General features: G+C 38.8%; 1 protein-coding gene and 1 pseudogene across 1 annotated transcript; one reads left to right on the top strand and one right to left on the bottom strand.

Annotated features, from left to right (window-relative positions):
• Nucleotides 1–263: 263 nt before the first annotated feature.
• On the top strand, nt 264–3,700 carry LOC116051231 (green-sensitive opsin-like). Its single transcript, XM_031301478.2, has 6 exons — nt 264–759; nt 861–1,029; nt 1,244–1,409; nt 1,552–1,791; nt 1,881–1,994; nt 3,535–3,700. The coding sequence occupies exons 1-5, from the start codon at nt 375–377 to the stop codon at nt 1,977–1,979; spliced, it is 1,059 nt and encodes a 352-aa protein (XP_031157338.1). The 5' UTR covers nt 264–374; the 3' UTR covers nt 1,980–1,994; nt 3,535–3,700.
• Nucleotides 3,701–10,872: 7,172 nt separating this feature from the next.
• Nucleotides 10,873–19,764, bottom strand: LOC116051605 (annotated as a pseudogene).
• Between the last annotated feature and the right edge of the window lie 677 nt (nt 19,765–20,441).

Raw genomic sequence — 20,441 nt, 5'->3', positions numbered from 1 at the left:
AATTGTGAGAATTTAAACATAGCCTACCATAAAAAGACAAAAAGTTGTTCTCATAGTAGGACTTGTTATAATGTAATGCAACACTTTCTCCTTTATTTTCCAAAAACATATAGATTAAGAAAACATGTCAAATGTAGAAAGGTAGGTCACTTTCTTAAGGTCAAATATCAATAAAACTTGAGCTGTCCACTTCGTCACAATCCTCTTGTAATCTTGTTTTGCCAATTTGTGGATAAACTCGGGAAGGTATAAAACAGACAACCGGACAACATAAGCTGTGGGAGTTGGCTTACACTACTAGTGACTACTGTGTGACTGTGCACACTATTGCTACTGTCCATCGATTGAAGCCTGAGCAAAGAAGGTAACTGAAAATGGTTTGGGAGGGAGGATTCCAGGCCAATGGCACAGAAGGCAAGAACTTCTACATCCCTATGTCCAACAAGACTGGGGTTGTTAGAAGTCCTTATGAATATGAACAGTATTATATGGTAGATCCCATCATGTTCAAGCTTCTAGCTTTCTACATGTTCTTCTTGATCTGCACTGGAACTCCCATCAACGCTCTGACATTGTATGTAACGGCTACGAACAAAAAGCTCCGGCAACCTCTCAACTACATCCTGGTCAACCTTGCTGTGGCTGGACTGATCATGTGCCTGTTCGGGTTCACTATCACCATCATATCTGCTTTCAGCGGCTACTTCATTCTCGGAGCCACTTCCTGCGCTATTGAGGGATTCATGGCCACACTTGGAGGTAAGAATGGCGTATCAGGAGAAACCTTCTTTAGTGTGTCTTCAGTGTGTTTGAAAAAAGAAATTGCATAATATGAATTAATCTATACCTTTCTTCTGCAGGTGAAATTGCTCTATGGTCCCTTGTAGTCCTGGCTGTTGAGAGATACATTGTCGTCTGCAAACCCATGGGAAGCTTCAAGTTCAGTGGAACTCATGCAGGAGCTGGAGTGGTTTTCACCTGGATCATGGCTCTTGCATGCGCTGCACCCCCACTGTTTGGCTGGTCCAGGTAATGTCCACATTATTTTTCTTTTACCTTAGATTTTAAGTTAATATGAATTCATATTTTAAACTGGTATGCAAAAATGTCTAATATTTCTTAACTACTCAAACACACCATTCAGATGTTTTAGATGCAGAAGGTAAATTTCTGTTGTCATAAAACATTGATGAATGTCTGCATGATTTGTTCTTCTTAAACCCAACCCTTAAACCATACACAGGTACATTCCTGAGGGCATGCAGTGCTCCTGTGGACCTGACTACTACACTCTGGCTCCAGGCTTCAACAATGAATCATATGTCATCTACATGTTTGTCGTCCACTTCTTCACTCCCGTCTCCATCATTTTCTTCAGTTATGGATGCCTTGTGCTGACAGTCAAAGCTGTAAGTGAAGTTTAAGTTATTTGTTTTAAAAAAAATTTGAATCTATTATTAACATTCAAATAAACTAACTAAACTAAAAATGCCACCACTGTATATTGTAGAACTTATTGAATGAACTGACATTTTACTTTATTTACCTTAGGCTGCAGCCAAGCAGCAGGAGTCAGAGTCCACCCAGAAGGCAGAGAGGGAAGTGACACGCATGTGCTTCTTGATGGTTATGGGCTTCCTGGTAGCCTGGGTGCCATATGCCTCTTTCGCCGGTTGGATCTTCCTGAACAAGGGAGCTTACTTCTCCCCCCTGACAGCAGCTATACCCGCCTTCTTTGCAAAGAGCTCAGCATTGTACAACCCTATTATCTACGTGCTGTTGAACAAACAGGTATGCTCAATACTGTCTAGTTTCTAGTATTTGCTTTTTCTTCTTTGTTCAATCCAGAACAGTGAACCTGTCTTTGCTCTATTTTTCAGTTCCGTAACTGCATGCTGAGCTCTGTTGGAATGGGTGGCACGGTGGATGATGAGACCTCAGTCTCTGCCAGCAAGACAGAAGTGTCCTCTGTGTCTTAAGGGGAGACACTGCAGGTGAATAGGAAAGAAATGAACTAATAGATATTACCATGAAACTTTCCCAGTTGATTACTTACATTAAAGGGATGGTTCGGAGTAATTTCACCCTAGGGTCCTTTGCACCATGACCTTGAGCCAAACCAAGAAAAATATTTATTAATTTAATGATTAAATAAGGTAGTGTCTTCAAACTTACCTCAATTATAACTAGTTGTACTACAGCACTTACTTTTAAAAAATAAGTTAAATTAATAAATATTTTTCTTGTATCTCTTTTCGGTGTTGTAGTTTGTAGACGGTCCCTAAGCAGGGACTACTGTCGGCTGCTCGTAGAGACCAAAGCCATCAGGCAAGTGTTATTTAAATAAACTCCTGGTGTACTTACAAACTTTCCAATGCCTCGTTTTATGAGCACAGAACCGATTTGTACTACTGTAGAAGTTTGGTACCATTCCGGGCATTATTAGTGGGGTAATTTACGAGATACACCTTTGGTTCCATTAGCTCCTGCACTAAGCCATTCGGCTGATAGCGCTAACTCGACCAATGTTAGACCAAGGGAAAAAAGCTTCTGAGGGGGGTGTTTGGCTCAAGGTCATGGTGCAAAGGACCCTAGGGTGAAATTACTCTGAACCATCCCTTTAAGACAAATATCTTTTGTATTACAAGTTTTCTGGAATTTTATGTTTAAACATGGAAATTAAGCATTATCTTGTTATATATGCGCTAATTTGCATTCATTTCTAGAGCAGAAATCTGAACATTGGAAAAAGCCAGGTTCAAAATTCTTCTTTTATTTTGTTGACATATTAGAGTCAAAAGGTTTTTACGAGGGGATTTTAGATATCTCCTTTTATCACTACATAAATCAGAATATGGTGTCAACAGCCATGAAAAATCCATTTTCACCACGTTTTTAGGTATAGAATGTTACATAAATTAGGCTATGAATGATATCTGAACAAACCCCTCAGTAAAAACCTTTGCAATATAGATAGGAATGTATCTGAAAAGTTTGGGGTATGTAAGTGCTACTGAAGTGGAGATTTCTGGCTTAGAGTTTGAGAAAACCCATTTCGAGAAAATGACCTTTGAAGATATAGATTATAAAATACCAGACATTTTGCAAGACATTACAGGTGAATAGGATAAAAAAAGAAACTAACATATATCAACATGGCCCTTTCCCAGTTAATTACTTACATTAAGACATATATTTTTGCATTAAAAGTTTTCTGAAATGTTTTGATAAAATATGTAAATGAGGCATTATCTAATGCAAACTTTTGCTGAATTCACGAGAAATTCACAGGTGCAAATACACAAAGTGTAGTAAAATAAACACATAAATGTGTATTTTGGATGTTTTTTTCCCCAATAGTCTGAAAGAAGACATGCTATGGAAGTAAAATAGCCCCGAAACTCAAAATTGAAAAATGATGGTTTTGCCTGGGGTGTCACGCCTTAATCACAATGTCATCCTCAAATCTGTGGACATTTTTCTTAATGATCCCTTCCAGATTTTGAAAAAGATTTTTTTCTTTTTGCCAAACAGATTAATGGATATGATGAACGGACTCTGGACCAAACACGCTGAGGGATTCTGTCTCAACTAACAACTGTAATGAAAAGCATTTGCTATGGAGGTTATCTTGCACAGCATTTGTGTCTGTGTGTGCAAGGGCATATGAGTGAGTGAGTGAGTGAGTGAGTGAGTGAGTGAGCGGGTGATTAAGTGAGAGAGTGAGCAAGTAAGTGTGAATGAACTGTGACTCGTATGCAGGATTTAATGACATTCAAAACACTTCAAATGTGACACCACTGTCGCTATGATGAGTCACTTTTCTTGTAATTAAGTGTTTTACTGGTCTACCAGTAGCATAATTTTAATGTATTATGAAAGCAAGCAATATGAAAAAGACAAAAAAAATATGGGATAGACTAGACAATACATGCATTAATAAAAATAAATGTACTCCTGTGTTCATTTAACACAATACATGCTGGTTTGATTACCTGTTGTTTAAACCAAAGTAGCCTACACATTCACAGATTTGAGAAACATATTTGTAAACCAGCTAGTGTGGTTTTCCCTGTATGTCAAGTCAAGTTAGATACATTTCTTTAGCCCCAAAAGTTCTTTTAAGTCAGTAATTGAAAAAAACAGGAAGAACAGAGGAGGGATCCTTTTTTTTTTTCTCTGCGGTGGTCGTATTTGCTTTTGAATTCAATTTAGAAATGTAAAACATTTCCATTCATATCTTGTCATTCGCAATCGGAAGAAAGAGGTCCATAGTGTCAATACTGTAACTACCCTTTTGCATCAGGCCTGAAATGGCTAGCCGGGTGGCCAGTCTGTTTTTTGATTGCGAGGGCCGGCAGTGTTCAGTTATGGTACTGCGTTGAAATCATATTTAAAATATATAATGGATGCTGTCCCTAGGCTGCCTGCACTCGCAGCCCGCTCTTTTCATTGGTTTATTTTTTTTCTTTTTCTTGCAGCCCACCATTCTCTACATTCATACAGCCAACTCGCAGAGGTCATTATGACATGATTATGTTTTTGGTTCTCTGACGGCGGCACCTTGCTCAAAAACAAACAAACCGTCACCTCGTACACTTCAGTCAGTGGTGCTTGTTAGAGGATGCGACTGTGAGCAAAAATAAGCTATAAAAATAATAAGCGCAAAAACGACGCAGAAAAGGCGTCAATTAAAAAAGTAAAGCTCTAGAAAGTGACGCGGCTAAACTGAGCAACTTCTTCATTAAAACCAGCTCGTAGTTTGAGAGTGAAGCCAAGTGAAGACAATGAGAAAGCTAAGCTATTAGGAGCGGTGCAAGATGCTAGCAGTCAAACAAAACAATACAGCGTGGCCTGCAAACCACCGTTCATGTTTATGAATTAAACTTTTTCTTGTAGCTCTTGAGTTGCAGTCACTAGTCCAGTTTGCTGCTAACAGTGACAATGAAGAGCCAGTACCAAGCACAAACCATGAGCCCATAACTCCCAAGTGGGCAGGCAGGGTTGCTCATTGAGTGAATATAATAAGAACTAGAATTATTATTAATAAATAGTATGGTGTAAAGTAGACCTGTTCTATATTTAAAAAAATGCCCAGAGATAATTAACAATCCCAGAAGAGAGGAGGAGATTTGTGCTGAGAGTTATGACAATTTTTAAAATTGGATTTAGTGTCAGAAGCAGAACCAGTAGTGTGCATAGATGCTGTCAGTGTGAAGGGCACATCTACTGTAAGCTGTGGTACAGTGTGTGAACAAGCAAACATGATCAGATTAGTTACAATATACCCACTTTCCATGCCCAAATGTTAATAGTAGGGCTGGGCGATATGACCTAAAAATAAAATCCCAGATTTTTTCCAAAAAAATCCGATTTAAGATTTAAATCGTTTTTCTTCTCCCCCTACTTAAAAACAATCTGCAGATGACAAAGAAATTGTTCAAAACAAGTTTTAACTTTATTTTGTTTTGACTCACACACACGCACACACATGGGGCATGTATACCATTATGATTATTCATGCCAATTTTGTGGAAATATAAATTGGTTTGAGTGTTTTCCCTTTTTTTGGATGGGGGGTGCTATATATTCAACAACAAACAAACGGATGCGTGAGATAAAGCTGTTTTCACACATACAGGTAATTCACTTCTCGTTCCTCGCTAAAAGTTCAAATCATTTTAACGTTATTGCGCAACATTGCCCCTATTTTCACCTGTTGCTGAGTAACGTACATTAACATCCCATGGTCTCTTGAATGTAGCATACCTGTAGCAAGCTCCTTCGTAGTAACTAGCGGTAGAAACAAACGTCGAAGAGGAGCTCCGTGCTACAGAGCGGCGATTGCTAGTTGTTTAAGCCGCTACAGACCTCCATCACAGCTCGGTCGTATCAGCGGCATTTAGTAGATGTGTTGAGCCGCAAAAGAGTTCCTCAACACCGCCTCTGGTGCCCCGCATGGTGGTCCTTTAGGTCAGCGGTAGCTGGTGGTTCAGTTATCCGAGAATAGGTGACTCTCAGCCGGGGACAGAGCACCGCGAGCTGCCGGTCATTTCGGCGGAGATTACGGATAAGTAAGTAATGAAACTACTAGTTAAGAAAAGAATTAATGTTAGTCCCTGTCGCTGCCATGTTGTTTGTGTATCTCTATGGCAAACGCGCGGGGCGAGGGCTGAGCCCGTTCGGAGCTATGGGAGCCCAGAGGGGAGCGTCGGCGGATGTTAAGGAGAAAATCGATTTTCATTTAAACAAATCAACGTTAACTACACATTCGAGTTAATCGATAAAATCGATTTATCGCCCAGCCCTAGTTACTAGTGACCCATTATGCCTTTTATCATCGAAAGTAAGATAGTAATATACTAAGCCCACGACTGAAAGTGAATAGGATGAAGGTAATATTTTTAATTATTTTATTTCATTTCAAGGTTTGGGTATCTGTGAACACTTAGTTGCACAGAGCATAGATTCTGATATTGTATCATTGCGTTATTGTAAAGATGTTAACAACATCTTCTAATAAATCTACATTGTGAAGCAACACTAACTGTATTCGCACTGAATTGGAAATGGTGATATTTTACAAAAATACACTGAATTACAAGGCTATAGAGAACAGTACGCTAATGCTGACTTATGTACTAAGGTTTTAATCACATTATTTTAATAAAGTCAGTTGTGAAGTAAAGCGAGCAGGTCTAAGGCATAACACTCCAGGGCTGAAAATGAGTCCCACTCTGGCCCTGGCGTCAAGTCACAGTGTCCCACTCTAATCCCTTACTCCCGTGCAAGGCGGTTCATGGTAAATAAAAACAGAGGGCATTCCAAAAACTGCTGCTCAACCAGGTTGTTGTGTTAGATTTAATCCTTTGACAGTAGTTTTACTGACTTTGGGTAACATGAACCAAGTTTAAAGCAACAGATAACTCATAAGACATAATAGTCAGAAAGACAGATGGCAGACTTCAGTATGTCAGAGCTTAGAATTTGAACACTTTACTAGATACAAACTTAATCATTTTAAGCTCTTATTATAATAGCGGGCAGGGATGTAAACTTCCAGTTCTCGCGATAGAGCAGTGCGAGACCACCTCCCCTCCCGGATGAGCGGGGGTTTACAGATGCAAACAAATCCATGCGGGACTGCTTGGTTCAGGTGGAAGAAATCATCGCTCCGCTGTCCAGAGACAGGGGAATATTTTGCCATCCTTGCAAGCCACGTAGATTTTGTTGCGACGAGATCCTCGGTGGACATACTTTGGGCGTCGGAGAATGTCGCATTGACACAGAAGCTCCACAGAAGGTGCATAGTTCCCCCATAGCCGGTAAAGTTCACTTATTAAATATTTCCTCATCCTTACTCCAGCAGATGTAGCCTATGCTATGCATGAAGTTGTTGTGGGTAGGTAGTCCTAGTGGGCTGTAGGCTTAGGCTACTGCGGTAAACTTAACTTGTACCTCCGGTCGAAGACGCAGGTCAGGCATCATGTCAGACTCCAACCCTGTATAAAACAAAATACGGTGGAGGGATGATAAAATGCGTAGCTATATATAATTATTGAACTTTGCTAATGAACGGAGTATGAAAATCAAATTAAATTATCGATGTATTCGTGAGAAAAAGTAAAATTACTGAAAATAAACAAGCCAGCCGGAGCGGTGTCAATATATATATACAGTATATATATATATATATATATATATATGTTGGTGACAATTTAATGAAAAAAAATGTCTGTTGTCCAGGTGGAAAAATATGATTAACACTGTTTATCATGCATCCGCTGTAGGAACCCTGCAGAGACTTCTACATTTCTGGTGTGATGATATACTACCCCTTTGAGGTCAACGTCAATACATTAACCCCAACATCTGCAGAGCATTGCAACGTGCATGTGGTTTCATGTATCATTTAAGCATTCCGTGCATCCCACATAATTTATGCTCTAGAGTAAACTATGGTGTATGTGTAAAGTAAAGAACTTATCTTTTTTTTTTTTTTTAAATCATTTTAAACAAGCTGGATCCTCTCTTGGCTCTTGGAGAGCATTCAGATGATATACAGGCAGATAATGCCCACTGCAGGTGTCTACAAAGAAGTGAAAAAATTGTAATTACACCCTTCTTCCATACCCGATAGGTCATCTATCTCATGATGTAGCCTGCCGATAACCTGACCCTAATTGTTATGCTGTGGGTGCACACACTGTAATTTTCTTCAAAGAGCCTTCCCTGGACACCTGCATGTGCTTAGTGTCTCTGTCAAGGACCAGCTGAGACAAGCATCGGCTCTGTTTTTACTAATTGCTCAGATCAGATAGGAGAAGCTGCATACAGAGGCCTTAATAACAAACGTAGGGATGCACTGGATATATTTCGGAGGTGTGTTGTGTGTATGGTGTTATCCTTGACATTTATTAGATGTGTGTCATTTGATGTCCTCCTTTATGTAATGGCAAATAACTAAACTGACTAAAATATTTAGCAACAATATTTAACAATATAGTAGTTCTAGTGCCAGGCATGACATTTCAAGCCTTGTTGAAAAATGAACAAAAGCAGAGAAGAATATCAGTCTGATTATTACAGATTGAGAAAATTACACAACTGTCAGCTATCAGCTTGCTACAACAATAGCAGATGATGTTGAGAATAATTTTTTTTGGCATTTAATCTTTTGTTACTTTTGAAGTAAACTAAATAAAATATTTAAAGCCCCAAATCATATTTCCTTCGTCAAAGGGCTTTACAATCTGTAAGTGTTCAGACAGTCGACGAGGACAATCTCAAAAACAAAAGAGAAAAAGAGCAGTACTCATGGTGAGTAACTTAAAGGGGCGCTATGTAGTTTTGGCAATTTCTTCGCTGTTTTCTCACTTTTTGCTCGCAGGTTTCTCTATAGAGCTCCACCTACAGCTTCGGAATAGATATTTGGCAACGCTGTCGTAAAAACTCGCTGGCGACTCTCCCCCCTCCCATTTTCTCCCCCGTAACATTATTCTTTTTTCCTACAATGGCCTTAGAACGCTGTCGGAGCAGAAGCAACTTGCGTTTGTCAACATCAAGCTGACAAGAAACTTTGTGGCAGATAAAGTTTCTGATCAAAGATACTTACAAGTGCAACAGCAAGAACGCCAGGTCAGCATCAGATTTGCAGGCTTCTGTTTGTCTCAGTTCTCGCCATTCTGAAAACGCAGGTCCAATGTTTACTCGTGTCTAACTCCTCGCTTGGTCAGTCTTCCGTTTCCTCTTTCTCTGTTCCTCCGACAATGCTTTCCTAGCTTTCTGCTTCTTTTTTTGCCAGCTCAGCCATGACGATAGTGTGAAAAACTTCATCGCTATCTTGTTCTTATAGCTAGCCGGTTCTTGGATGGGGGCGTGTATCTGTGCAGTGCCGTGAAGCAATTCGTTACATTCACGCAATACTTCCTGACGCTGAGGCCGGCGGCTCGCCGGCCCAAAGTTGCAAGGGTGGTTTTTCCGCTCACAGGCGCTAGGGGGAAGCGAGACGACCACCATTCAACCCGAAAAAAGTCATATAACTCCGAAGCTGTTCAGTTAATGTAAATTAAGCTAAACAAACTGCATATTTTCCCTTTAATGTGTTAAATTGGTGGAGTGCCCCTTTAAATTGACGATGAACAAAACGTTTATGATACATCATCACCATGGGTCATGAACACAGTTTTTATTCAATGAGAAATATGTGTAGTTGGAGCCTGCTGACTCTTCCCATAAATAATTTACCTAAATAAAGCAATGATTTGTGGCCACCACTCAGTCAAATGATTAACATAAGATCATTAATTCACGTTCTGTGAACTCTTTAATTTAATAGCAGTACTGCTATACTTTACTGATGAGATTCATTAACACACATAAGCAACCCAAATCTTTCTCATCGACATAGTTTAAACTCTACAGGCTGTACCAGAGTGGTAAGAGGTTTCGGGCATTGGTTAGAATTATGTTAACTGTCCTAACAAGATTAAACCTGAGGGATTATCCCTTCAGCCTTTACAGTTAAGATTATCCTGTTCTCTTCGTATAGCCTTTGCCCTCGAAGGGCTGTTGCTATTGGGTTTATCCCTTCGCGCACGCGCAATCGTGAAGATTTCTTTCGCGCCCTGGTGCCCTGCACAGGCCTCTATTACGTCCGCAGTTACTGTGTATCACAACTGCGCGACCATAGATCTGCTCCCTATTTTTCTTCAGCAGTTCTGCGTCCGCTTACCGACGGAGGAACCGAAGCGGCAGATGATGGCAGCTGGCCGGACAGTCAGGTAAGGTAAGGATACCACCAGCGGCGACACCTGGCCATCCCGGAAGGGACCTCTTTGGCGGGCACGAGTCCGCTGACTCAATCCCCCCGAAGACGATTCTCTTGCCGGCTCTCGCTCCTCCCTGTTGGGAGAACTGGAGCTCGAAACAGCAGAGGATTACGGAGCCCTGCCACTCAGCTGTCTCCATTTTCCAGAAGGGGAGCACCGCACCAGCGGCTTTTCTCCTCCGCAGCAGGCGGGCTCTCTGCCCACCACTAAGGATTTTGTTCTCGACCTGTGTAAATGCTGAGTAGCATTCCCCGAACACGGGAGATGGGCGGCTCCGGTGTCTCGCTATGCACCATTCATCAGGGCTCAAGGCGACATGGAAATGGAGTTCCTAGCGGTCCCGCCACTGCGGTAGAGCTTGGCCTCCATCCTACCTCTGAAGGCCCCTTTTTTCGGCTGACAGAGGCTCACACCACCATCTCCCCGATCCAGGTCCATGCACGCTTTTCTGACCGCGCACACAGAACAACATTGCTGTGCTGTCTCCGCCATGACCGTTAAGCCTTGGCTGTCCCGCCGGGAGTTATATCAACTGCACAGATCACAACTCCCAGCCAATAGTAGACGTGCGCTCTTGAGCAGTCCCACTGCCCCTGGTGGGTTGTTTAGACCGCACCCCGGATAGCCACAAGCTGTAGGTAGTGGAAGGGATGCGGAAACACACCTCCTGGAGAGCGACGCCTCGGCCACAGCAGCTGCACCAAGATGTCAGCTCGGGGAGACGGCGGGAGCGAAAAACACACTGTAATCGTAACTGTGTCAGCCACTGCCAGTTACAAGCTAACAAGGTAACAAAAGACATAAACAAAACTAAGGTAGATGCTAGAATGTAGTCACTGAATGAGTCTGCGTGAGCAGTGGTGTTGGGTAGCACGAAGCCAGATCCAGAATTGCTCAATGAGGGAGAAAGAGAAGATGTGCTTCCGGTTCCTTTTTCAGAGTTTTTTACTTTTCGTGTCTGAAAAGCATGTTAAACAAAATGTGAATCATAACAGAGTATTTTTTACATACTTTAAAATGTGTCTGGATGGGGATTTTAAGTTAATTATCAAATTATAAAATGCATTCATTAACAAGGTATTGTAATCTTCTGTTGCACCTTTATAATAACGATCCAAATAATGTTTATTAATTGTTTACAAATGAATTCTTAAAGGTTTACAGATCATTTGGTAATCATTAACACATACTTAATATAATATATCAAATTGTATGACGTGTGCAACAATCAACTGTTAAAATAACATAAATGACAGTATTACTAGTAATCAGTAAACATTATTAATTGTAATTTCATTGTTTGTTAACAGTAAAATAATTATTGCTTTAGTTATGGTTATTATAAAGTTTATCAGTTTGGGTTTCAGTGCTTCATTTGTTGAGCGAACACCTACCACAGATGTATTAAGTTGTGACAGAGAGGCTCCCGGGTGGCCATACATTTATTCTGCTGAGCAAAAGCACCTGTGTTGGGTTGGTGACCGTCTTGATATCAGAAAGAGTTTTGGCCCAACAGCAACTGCTGACCAGCCACATAAAGGAGAAGATGACTGTAACGACAAAATCCTGCTCAGGACAAAAGAGTAGAATGGAAAAATAGTCAATTTGGTGTGTTTCATCTCATACAAACACAAACATTATCACACCATATTGTATCTAATTCAGATGTGGACATTAGAGGATTGGAGGAATGTTTGTTGAAGGTATAAACTCACTGACCACAAGCGGGCCTCTGTTGTTTTTCAGGTACTTGTTCTGGTAAAAGACATAGACGATGGTTGCCAGCAGAGAGTACAGGAAAGCAAAAACACCAACAGTCAGGAAAAACTGAGCAGCGGAGGAAAAGTCGCCATCCAGGAAAAGGATCTCTTCCCTCTTTGTCTCACACAAGGGAGCCTTAAAATGCACTTCTTGTAGTCTACAAGACAGAAAAATGAAATGTAAGGAGATTCAGTCTGTAGGGAAAATGGTTCAACCTCAAAAACCATAGATACACAGCAGAGAAACCTTTGTTTAGTGTCGCATACAAAGGGACAAATGCCACGATTCATGAAGAAGCTGCCAGTAAAAAAAGCAGTGCTGCAACTTGGCTTTTCTATGTGACAAAAGGAAGCATACTGTAGCAACATCTCCAAATGAGGATTAATTGTGGCATGGGTGGCCAACCAGTTCAGCATAAAGAGCCACAAAAAACCCTGCAGCATAGCAAAAAGCCACACAACACATGCACGTCCACACTACAACAGCAACAGTGACTTCCAGGTCTGATGACAGTCATAATACATAGCAGTTTTCATAGGTTTTTTTTCTTACTTAGACTGACTCAGTGGAAAATCTGACAGTCTTTGTTATCCACAATCCTTTTCAGGTCTTGCTAGAACTCGGTTGTGCCACTCGAAGCGACTCTTTCACTCGTTTGTCACTAGAGGGGCTTTCAAACAATCTGATTCAGCAGTGAAAGGGTTAATGAGGAAGGTGATCTGTGGCAGATTTTTTTTCCTCGGGTTGCAGAATTTGTCCTCAAAAGTCTGCTGCATTATTTTTTATTTTAAAATAATTGGCAAATGTATTGGCAAGTGCATTCCATTTTTTTTGCACTTATCTGAAATGTTTCAAAAAGTAAAAAAAAAAAAAAAATCCACCAATAACACAGCCCCCAGCCACACAGTAAGAGCCTCAAAGGAGCAGGCAAAGAGCCGCATACGGCTCAAGAGCCACAGGTTCGCCACCCCTGAATTATGGCATTCAATGGCAGGGTTGACCATTTATATAATTTTTTAAATATTTGTTACTATATTTGTGGGGAGATTTTTTACATTGTGTATTAGAGTGGGTACCACTGAACTAACACATCAACACCAGTGTCAAGTCAACTGAGCTGTTAATGAGACAACTAATGCATCTTAATTGTCTTATCCTGCTATGTTTGTAAATAAGTGTTTGTCTTTTGATGTCGTTTTAGCCTAAATCACTGATTTGTAAGTGTATTTTATTTTTATTTTATGACCCTGTGGCTAATGCGCTATGTACAGCACTTTGGTCAGAGCGAGCTGTTTTTAAATGTGCTATAGAAATAAACTTTACTTACTTACTTACTTACTAATTAACAGTTCAGCTTGGCCATCACTGACTCTGACAGACAGGGTTTGGGGTGGTCGACCACAAGACCAGAGAGTTCACACCCACAGACACACCACACCATTCATCATCCAAATGAAATATTTATGGTGGCCAGTCACTCTCCAAGAAGTCGTTCAGTTAAACAATGTCTTTATATTTTACTGTTGTGAAATTCAACTCATTACCATTTTATTTTGGCTTGACTTTTTGTATGGAGCTGATGAGTAATATCCAACTGTAATTTTATTTAATTCATGGGCGAATAGATTTTGTTTCCACTGTGAACACTGAAACTAAACGATGATCTATTATAGCTCTGTTTAAATGAGTCCTTTCACTTAAAATAGCAATACGGATGAGAAATAGAATCACTCTTTTCTCGTCCTTCAAACATCTCAGAAAATCTTTTCTGTATATTGCCAGGCAATAAATTGTTTCTCGCCTTGAACATAATTACTGCTATTTGAAATTCGACTAGGTCAAGTAATTTTAATGCTTTAGACCAGGGGTGGCCAACCAGTTAGGTATAAAGAGCCACAAAAAAAAAACGCACCATAGCAAAAAGCCACACAACACATGCACGTCCACACTACAACAGCAACAGTGTCTTCCAGATGTGATGACAATGTCATAATACATAGCAGTTTTCATAGTTTTTTTTCTCACTTAGATTGACTCAGTGGGAAACCTGACAGTCTTTGTTATCTACAATCCTTTTCAGGTCTTGCTTGAACTCGGTTGTGGCCACTCGAAGAAACTCTCTCACTCGTTTGTCACTAAAGGGGCTTTCAAACAATCGGATTCAGCAGTGAACGGGTTAACGAGGAAGGTGATCTGTGGCCGCTGTTTTTCCTCAGGTTGCAGAATCTGTCCTCAAAATTCTGCTGCATTATTTTCCATTTTAAAATAATTGGCAAATGTAATGGCAGTATTGGCAGATGCATTCAAATGTGTTTTTTTTTTTTACTTATCTGAAATACTGTATGTTTCAGAAAAGTTAAAAACAACAATCAACCAATGACACAGCCCCCAGCCACACAGTAAGAGCCTCACAGGAGCAGGCAAAGAGCCGCATACGGCTCAAGAGCCACAGGTTCGCCACCCCTGCTTTAGACTGTGAAAATAGTGAATTGGTGTGTTCCAAATGTCCAGTGTTATGAATTATTCTTATTGCTCTTTTTTGAAGTATAATTAACGATTTCAATGAATTTTGATGTGTTTCCCCAAACCTTCCAGCAAATCTTGTCATCTATAATCACTCCAAGGAATTTCATTTCGTATACCCTTTCTATATTGAAACCTTCTATCTGTAACTGAACTTGATTGATTGATTTACGATTGCCAAATATGAATTTGGTTTTATTCACATTTAATGATAACTTATTTTTATTTTATTATACGTTTTATTTTTCTGAATTCTGAAGTGATTATGTCCAGGAGTTGCTGTAAATTCTGACTAGAACCAAAGATATTTGTGTCGTCTGCAAATAATACAAATTTCAGTAATTCAGATACTTTACATATATTGTTTATATAGAGGATAAATAGTTTTGGTCCCAATACTGACCCCTGGGGGACACCACACGCAATGTCCAAACATTCAGATGTATAATCTCCCAACTTCACAAATTGTTGCCTGTCTTTTAAATAACTGCTTAACCAATTCAACACTACCCCCCCCTAATCCCAAGCCGTTCCAATTTATTAATTCATATTTCATGATTAATTGTATCAAATGCTTTTTTCAAATCAATAAATACCCCAACTCCATATTTCTTTTTGTCTGTGGAATTTGTGATTTCTTCAATGAGATCAGTTAAAGCTAGTGATGTTGACCTATTTTTTCTGAATCCATATTGATTATCAGTAAGTAATTTGTATTTATCAATGAATTTGTCCAATCTGTCATTGAAGAGTTTTTCTAGAATTTTTGAGAATTGAGGCAGTATAGAGACCGGCCTGTAATTTGTGAAGTGGTGTTTATCTCCAGTTTTGTACAAAGGTATGATTTTTGCTGTTTTCATTTTAGTTGGAAATTTACCAGTTTGGAATGACAAATTAAAAATATGAGTTAATGGTTTTGAGATCCCCTCAATTTGTACTATCTTCATATCTATTTCATTACAATCAGTGGATGCTTTAGTTTTGCATTTTTTAACAATGTCTATTATTTCTTTTTCTTTTACTGCTTTAAGAAACATTGAACATTGATTTCTTTCAATAAGATCATTATATCTGTTATCGATTAGCTACGGAATAGGAATTTTTACAGCTAAATCTGGTCCAACATTTGTAAAATATTTATTAAAATTATTGACCACGTCCTCCATATTATTAATGTTCTTTTCATTACAAGTGAAATACTGGGGATAATTAGACTGTCTCGTGCCCTTTCTTATAATACTATTTAGTATAATTCCATATACCCTTCATATTATTTTTACTTCACTTTACTTTCTCTTACAAGTTCTCATAATCTTAATTAGCTTATTTTTATATTTCTCATATTTATTTTCTGCTTCTATAGTTCTGTGTTTAATAAATTCTCTATAAAGTGTATTCTTTTTTTTTTACAGGCATTTTGTAATCCTTTTGAAATCCACAGTCTATCACTATATTTTTGTTTTCTGCATTATTTTTTTATCGGACAATTCTTATCATATAATAATTTAAATATTCTTAGGAATTCATCATATACTTTATCAATATCTTTTTCCTGATATATTATTTCCCAGTCTTGTGAAAGCAGATCATCTCTCAGTGCAACCATAGACTCTGCTGTTCTGAATAGAGGTTTATTGTCCTTTTTAGATGTATAGTTACTGTTGTAAACTGTAAAAACTGGTAAGTGGTCACTGATGTCATTTATTAATAGTCCACTCACTGTATCTGTTATTGTTATCTATGTCATTTGAAAAAATATTATCAATTAATGTTGCACTGTGGGAAGTAATCCTGCTGGGTCTGGTAATTTTGGGAAAAAAGCCCAGACAATACACTGTACTGATAAAGTCCTCTCATATGTCATATTGTGCTTATTTGGATTTAGCAAATCAATGTTAAAATCACCACAGATGAACATCGCTTTCTGATTTGTTTTTGTAATTTTTTCCTCCATCCAATCCTTGAATAAATCAATATTAGAACCTGGTGATCCATAGATGCAACTTACAATAACATTTTTCTTTTTTTCCCTACAAACTTCTAATGTAGCTCAGCGTAAATTCTTTCAGGAAGACCTAACAATAATCAGTCTCTTCTAAAGCGAATCAGCGCTTGAGGCGCTCTCCTTCTGATAATCCAAATAGGAAAGGCCAAAGATTTCATAGGCCAATCACAGCGTCTCAACATGTTTAAAAGCGCTTTCTCTCCCTGTGCTATCAGCTGTCATTTCAGAAAGGCGTCGTCCCTCCTCCTCCCCTTCCACCTCCCGTCCTGGTGGTTCTACGGCTGTCACTCCAGTGCCCCCTCGGCCTGGTCTTCCGGTCTTCTCCACCGCCACCGGTGTCTGGATTCCATCGGGGGGTTACATCATGGTTCCCTACCCCTATATATTAAATGTATTAATATATCTAATGTATTAATACAAATGTATTAATATAACGATGGAGTTCAATCTCCAATATTATGTTCAAATCATGCTCTTGTTCAATGAAACATTTTGCATATCTGCAAACAGTCTCTCCTGATTGAATTGTAACACATTTGAGTAAATCATCCACCACTGTTGACATTATTTCCACCACCTTGTAATTGAATTTCTGGTCCACATACAAAGCCACACCACCCCCATTCTTGCTTTCTCTGTTAATACAACACATTTCATATCCTTTAATTTCAAAATCTGAGCCCTTTTCACTGTTTATCCAAGTTTCCGATATAGCAATTATATTGAAAGGCTGTTTGAACTGATTTAGATAATGTTTAATGTTGTGAAAGTTAGCATATAGGCTTCTGCTGTTAAAGTGGATTATTGATAATTGTTTTTCGGTCTTAACTAAACTATTGAACTGTTCATTATTGTAATAAAAGCAATTGCTGTTGAAACTAAATGTAATACAAACAAAGTGAATTACCTAATGAGATCAAAGGACGTATGCAAAGGAAAGCACAAACAACTACTTCACCTGAAAGGATAGCCAAAATCAATGTCGATGCTGAGGTTACTCTGCCTCCTGTCTGAACAGTCCACTTTAACCTGGAGATGACCATAGTATCCTCCACATGTTGCAAAAGCACAGATGGCAAAAATCTAGGAAAACAAACAAAAATAGAAAAGGATCAGTATCGGTTGATATTTTATTGATATGTTGATATTTATATTTTATTCATTGATCCAATATCAGGTCTGGGAGAGCAGCTTACTGCATACTACACATTAATAAATTAGCCTACTGGTCTGATTATTGAGATTTATAATTGGTTTGAAAACAAAACCTGAATAATTTAGGTCGGAAGACAACTAACGGAGCTGCTTACTGTGCGCTGGAGGGTGGCCACAGCAGTACAGTACAGATTCAATTTGAAGATGTAAGTCTCTTGTTTAGCAAATATAACCATATACATTTAAAAATCACAGATCTCAAGTCCAGCTCCACACAGTATCGACAGCTTTAGTCATCAGGGTCGAAACACCACTGATGTAGACGGACAAAAAGAGAGTGACTCTTCCAGTGGAGGGGAGGGCTGAAAATAGATATCATCCCCAGGGAGGAGTCTGAGGTTTTACCGTACCTCTATATTTGTTCATAAATACTGCAATAAACTATAAATACCATAATTGAGAGAATGTCTGCGAATAGGTCGTTTACTTGTTATTGTAAGACCATAAGACATTGCTTTCAAAAGATCTTTTTTCTAAATAAGGCTTCATCAGAAACATGAAACTAAGACAAATATCTGCTGCAGAATTTTGTCGCTGCAGGTGAAAGTATGTTTCTCCACATTTAGTGATTTTGAATTATTCAGATAAACCGAAGGATTATGTGTTCTTTTGGGGAAAAAGGGAGAACATTCTCATACTTCTGAAATTATATAGACTATTTAAAAAAACCTTGGATTATCTGAAAAACGCACTGTTAAAAAGCTGACAACAGGCCTGTTTATATGAACTCATGAAAAAGGGATGTTTTGGAGATACATAATTTTTACAGGACAGCAAAGCATAGTATGGAGCTAAATCAGGGCCAAATGTTTTGTTAATTTGAAAAAAATATATATAGTTGAAAAACTAAAGCTTGAAATTGAAAATTTTAGTTTTGGTCTAAAACTTGACAAATAAAACCATGTATTCAAACTAAAAATAAGTGTACCAATTTTTCTTTCAGTTTGAATAAAATTTAGATTAAATTCTGGAATTATTTTGAATAAATTATTAATTTTCATTTTTCACTTTTATATTTGTTTTCAGTTCCACATTTCATGTTTTCAGATTCAAAACTTATTTTTTTTACGGCTTCAAATCTTTTTTTTTCAGTTTCAGATCAGTTTTTTTCAGTTTCAGACTTTTGGCCCTGATTTTGCATAGCATTGCGTAGCTTCAACTCAGGGGCGTGGAATTATGAGTGACAGCCTAACAAAGAAGGCAGAAAACTCTCCTCAGTCATGTTGCCTTCAGGAAATTGTGTTACTGCGAGAACTATGACTGAATGCTTTCTATCCACTATATATGTGATTTTTACTAAACAAACTGATGCCAGTGACAAAGTTCCATTTAAAAAACTGTTTTGGACAACACGTGGTACCAATTACACTATAAGAGCAATAAACTGTGCCAGATTGTGCAGTTCAGCAGGAACAATGACTTCTCCCATTTCCACGTACGACTTTGAATGTATGCACCACAGTAGTCACTCGTATGGAACGCCAAAAAGCTCACATTACTTCACTTTCCTACCTGTTTTGAACGGTCAGGACGTAGTTTTTTACGTCATCTAATGACAAAACGGGAAAATAGGTGGACAGCTGGACAAAGCTGGAAATGAAACATTGCTAGCACTAAAGTTAGCATTAACTAATGTTAGCTTCACACTAGCTGGTGTTTTTACACTAATTTCAGTGTCCAGCTCAAGTTTTTTGACTTTAACGTGTAGTGTCTTTGTTAACCTCTGTTTGTCAGAATGACCATAACTCGACAGTGGCTGCGATGCTTCATTTCCAGCTTTGTCCAGCTGTCCACCTATTTTCCCTTTATGTGTTAATGACAAAAAAAATGCCACTGCGGGGATAATGTATCTATTCAAAAATGCTAATATCTTTCACATGTCTTACCTGTGCGCTGGTGCCAGGGTTGCCTTGGTGGAGCGGACGCCATGCTGACTGCCGAGTGTATGGAACGCCAAAAAGCTCACATTACGTCACTTTCCTACCTGTTTTGAATGGTCAGGACGTCGTTTTTTACGTCGTCTAATGACAAAACGCTGTAAAAAGCGCCGTGGAATGCTCATCTAACGCCACTTTTTACGTGGCTCAGTACGCGTAACATAACGCGTCAAAAGACACATAGTATATATGATAATGAGCTCCACCCTGTCTTTTCCAAAGCCAATACATTTGGACTGTTATCACCCAATCAGTAAAGAACAACAACAGACCACATTAATCCAACCCAGCACAAGTATGAACAAAGCTCGGTGGATTTGGGAGAGGTTTTTTTTGTACAGTCTATTTTTCTATTAGTTTGGCAATCGGTAAACTAAAATTGTAGGCAAATAAACTGTATTGTGTTTTCATTGAATAGGTTATCATTTGTGGAAGGTTTGCTGCAGATATAATTAACTAAAGGCCACTGATATTGTCCTAACTCGCTCTTGGTAAAATAAGTGCACCAACCTCCAACAATTAAAACCACGGACTTTCATCTAGCAAAATGAATGAGCTAGTTTTGATTGATATCGCTGCATTGTAGCTACATATTAAGTAAATAACGTCTGTGTTTCCCCCTACTTTTATTAACATAATAGAACCAATAGAACCATCCAGTTGATTTGA

The sequence above is a fragment of the Sander lucioperca genome, chromosome 6 (genome assembly GCF_008315115.2).
Source record: "Sander lucioperca isolate FBNREF2018 chromosome 6, SLUC_FBN_1.2, whole genome shotgun sequence".
Taxonomy (NCBI): Eukaryota; Metazoa; Chordata; class Actinopteri; order Perciformes; family Percidae; genus Sander; species Sander lucioperca.
The sequence above is the reverse complement of the archived record's forward strand: the minus strand, read 5'-3'. Positions and strand labels throughout refer to the sequence as shown.

Bases quoted from the DNA above. Each gene is read 5' to 3' on its own strand.
- LOC116051231 (XM_031301478.2), top strand. From the start codon at position 375: ATGGTTTGGGAGGGAGGATTCCAGGCCAATGGCACAGAAGGCAAGAAC. The intron at 760-860 runs GTAAGAATGGCG...TTTCTTCTGCAG, and splicing joins ATTCATGGCCACACTTGGAG to GTGAAATTGCTCTATGGTCC. The intron at 1,792-1,880 runs GTATGCTCAATA...TCTATTTTTCAG, and splicing joins ACGTGCTGTTGAACAAACAG to TTCCGTAACTGCATGCTGAG.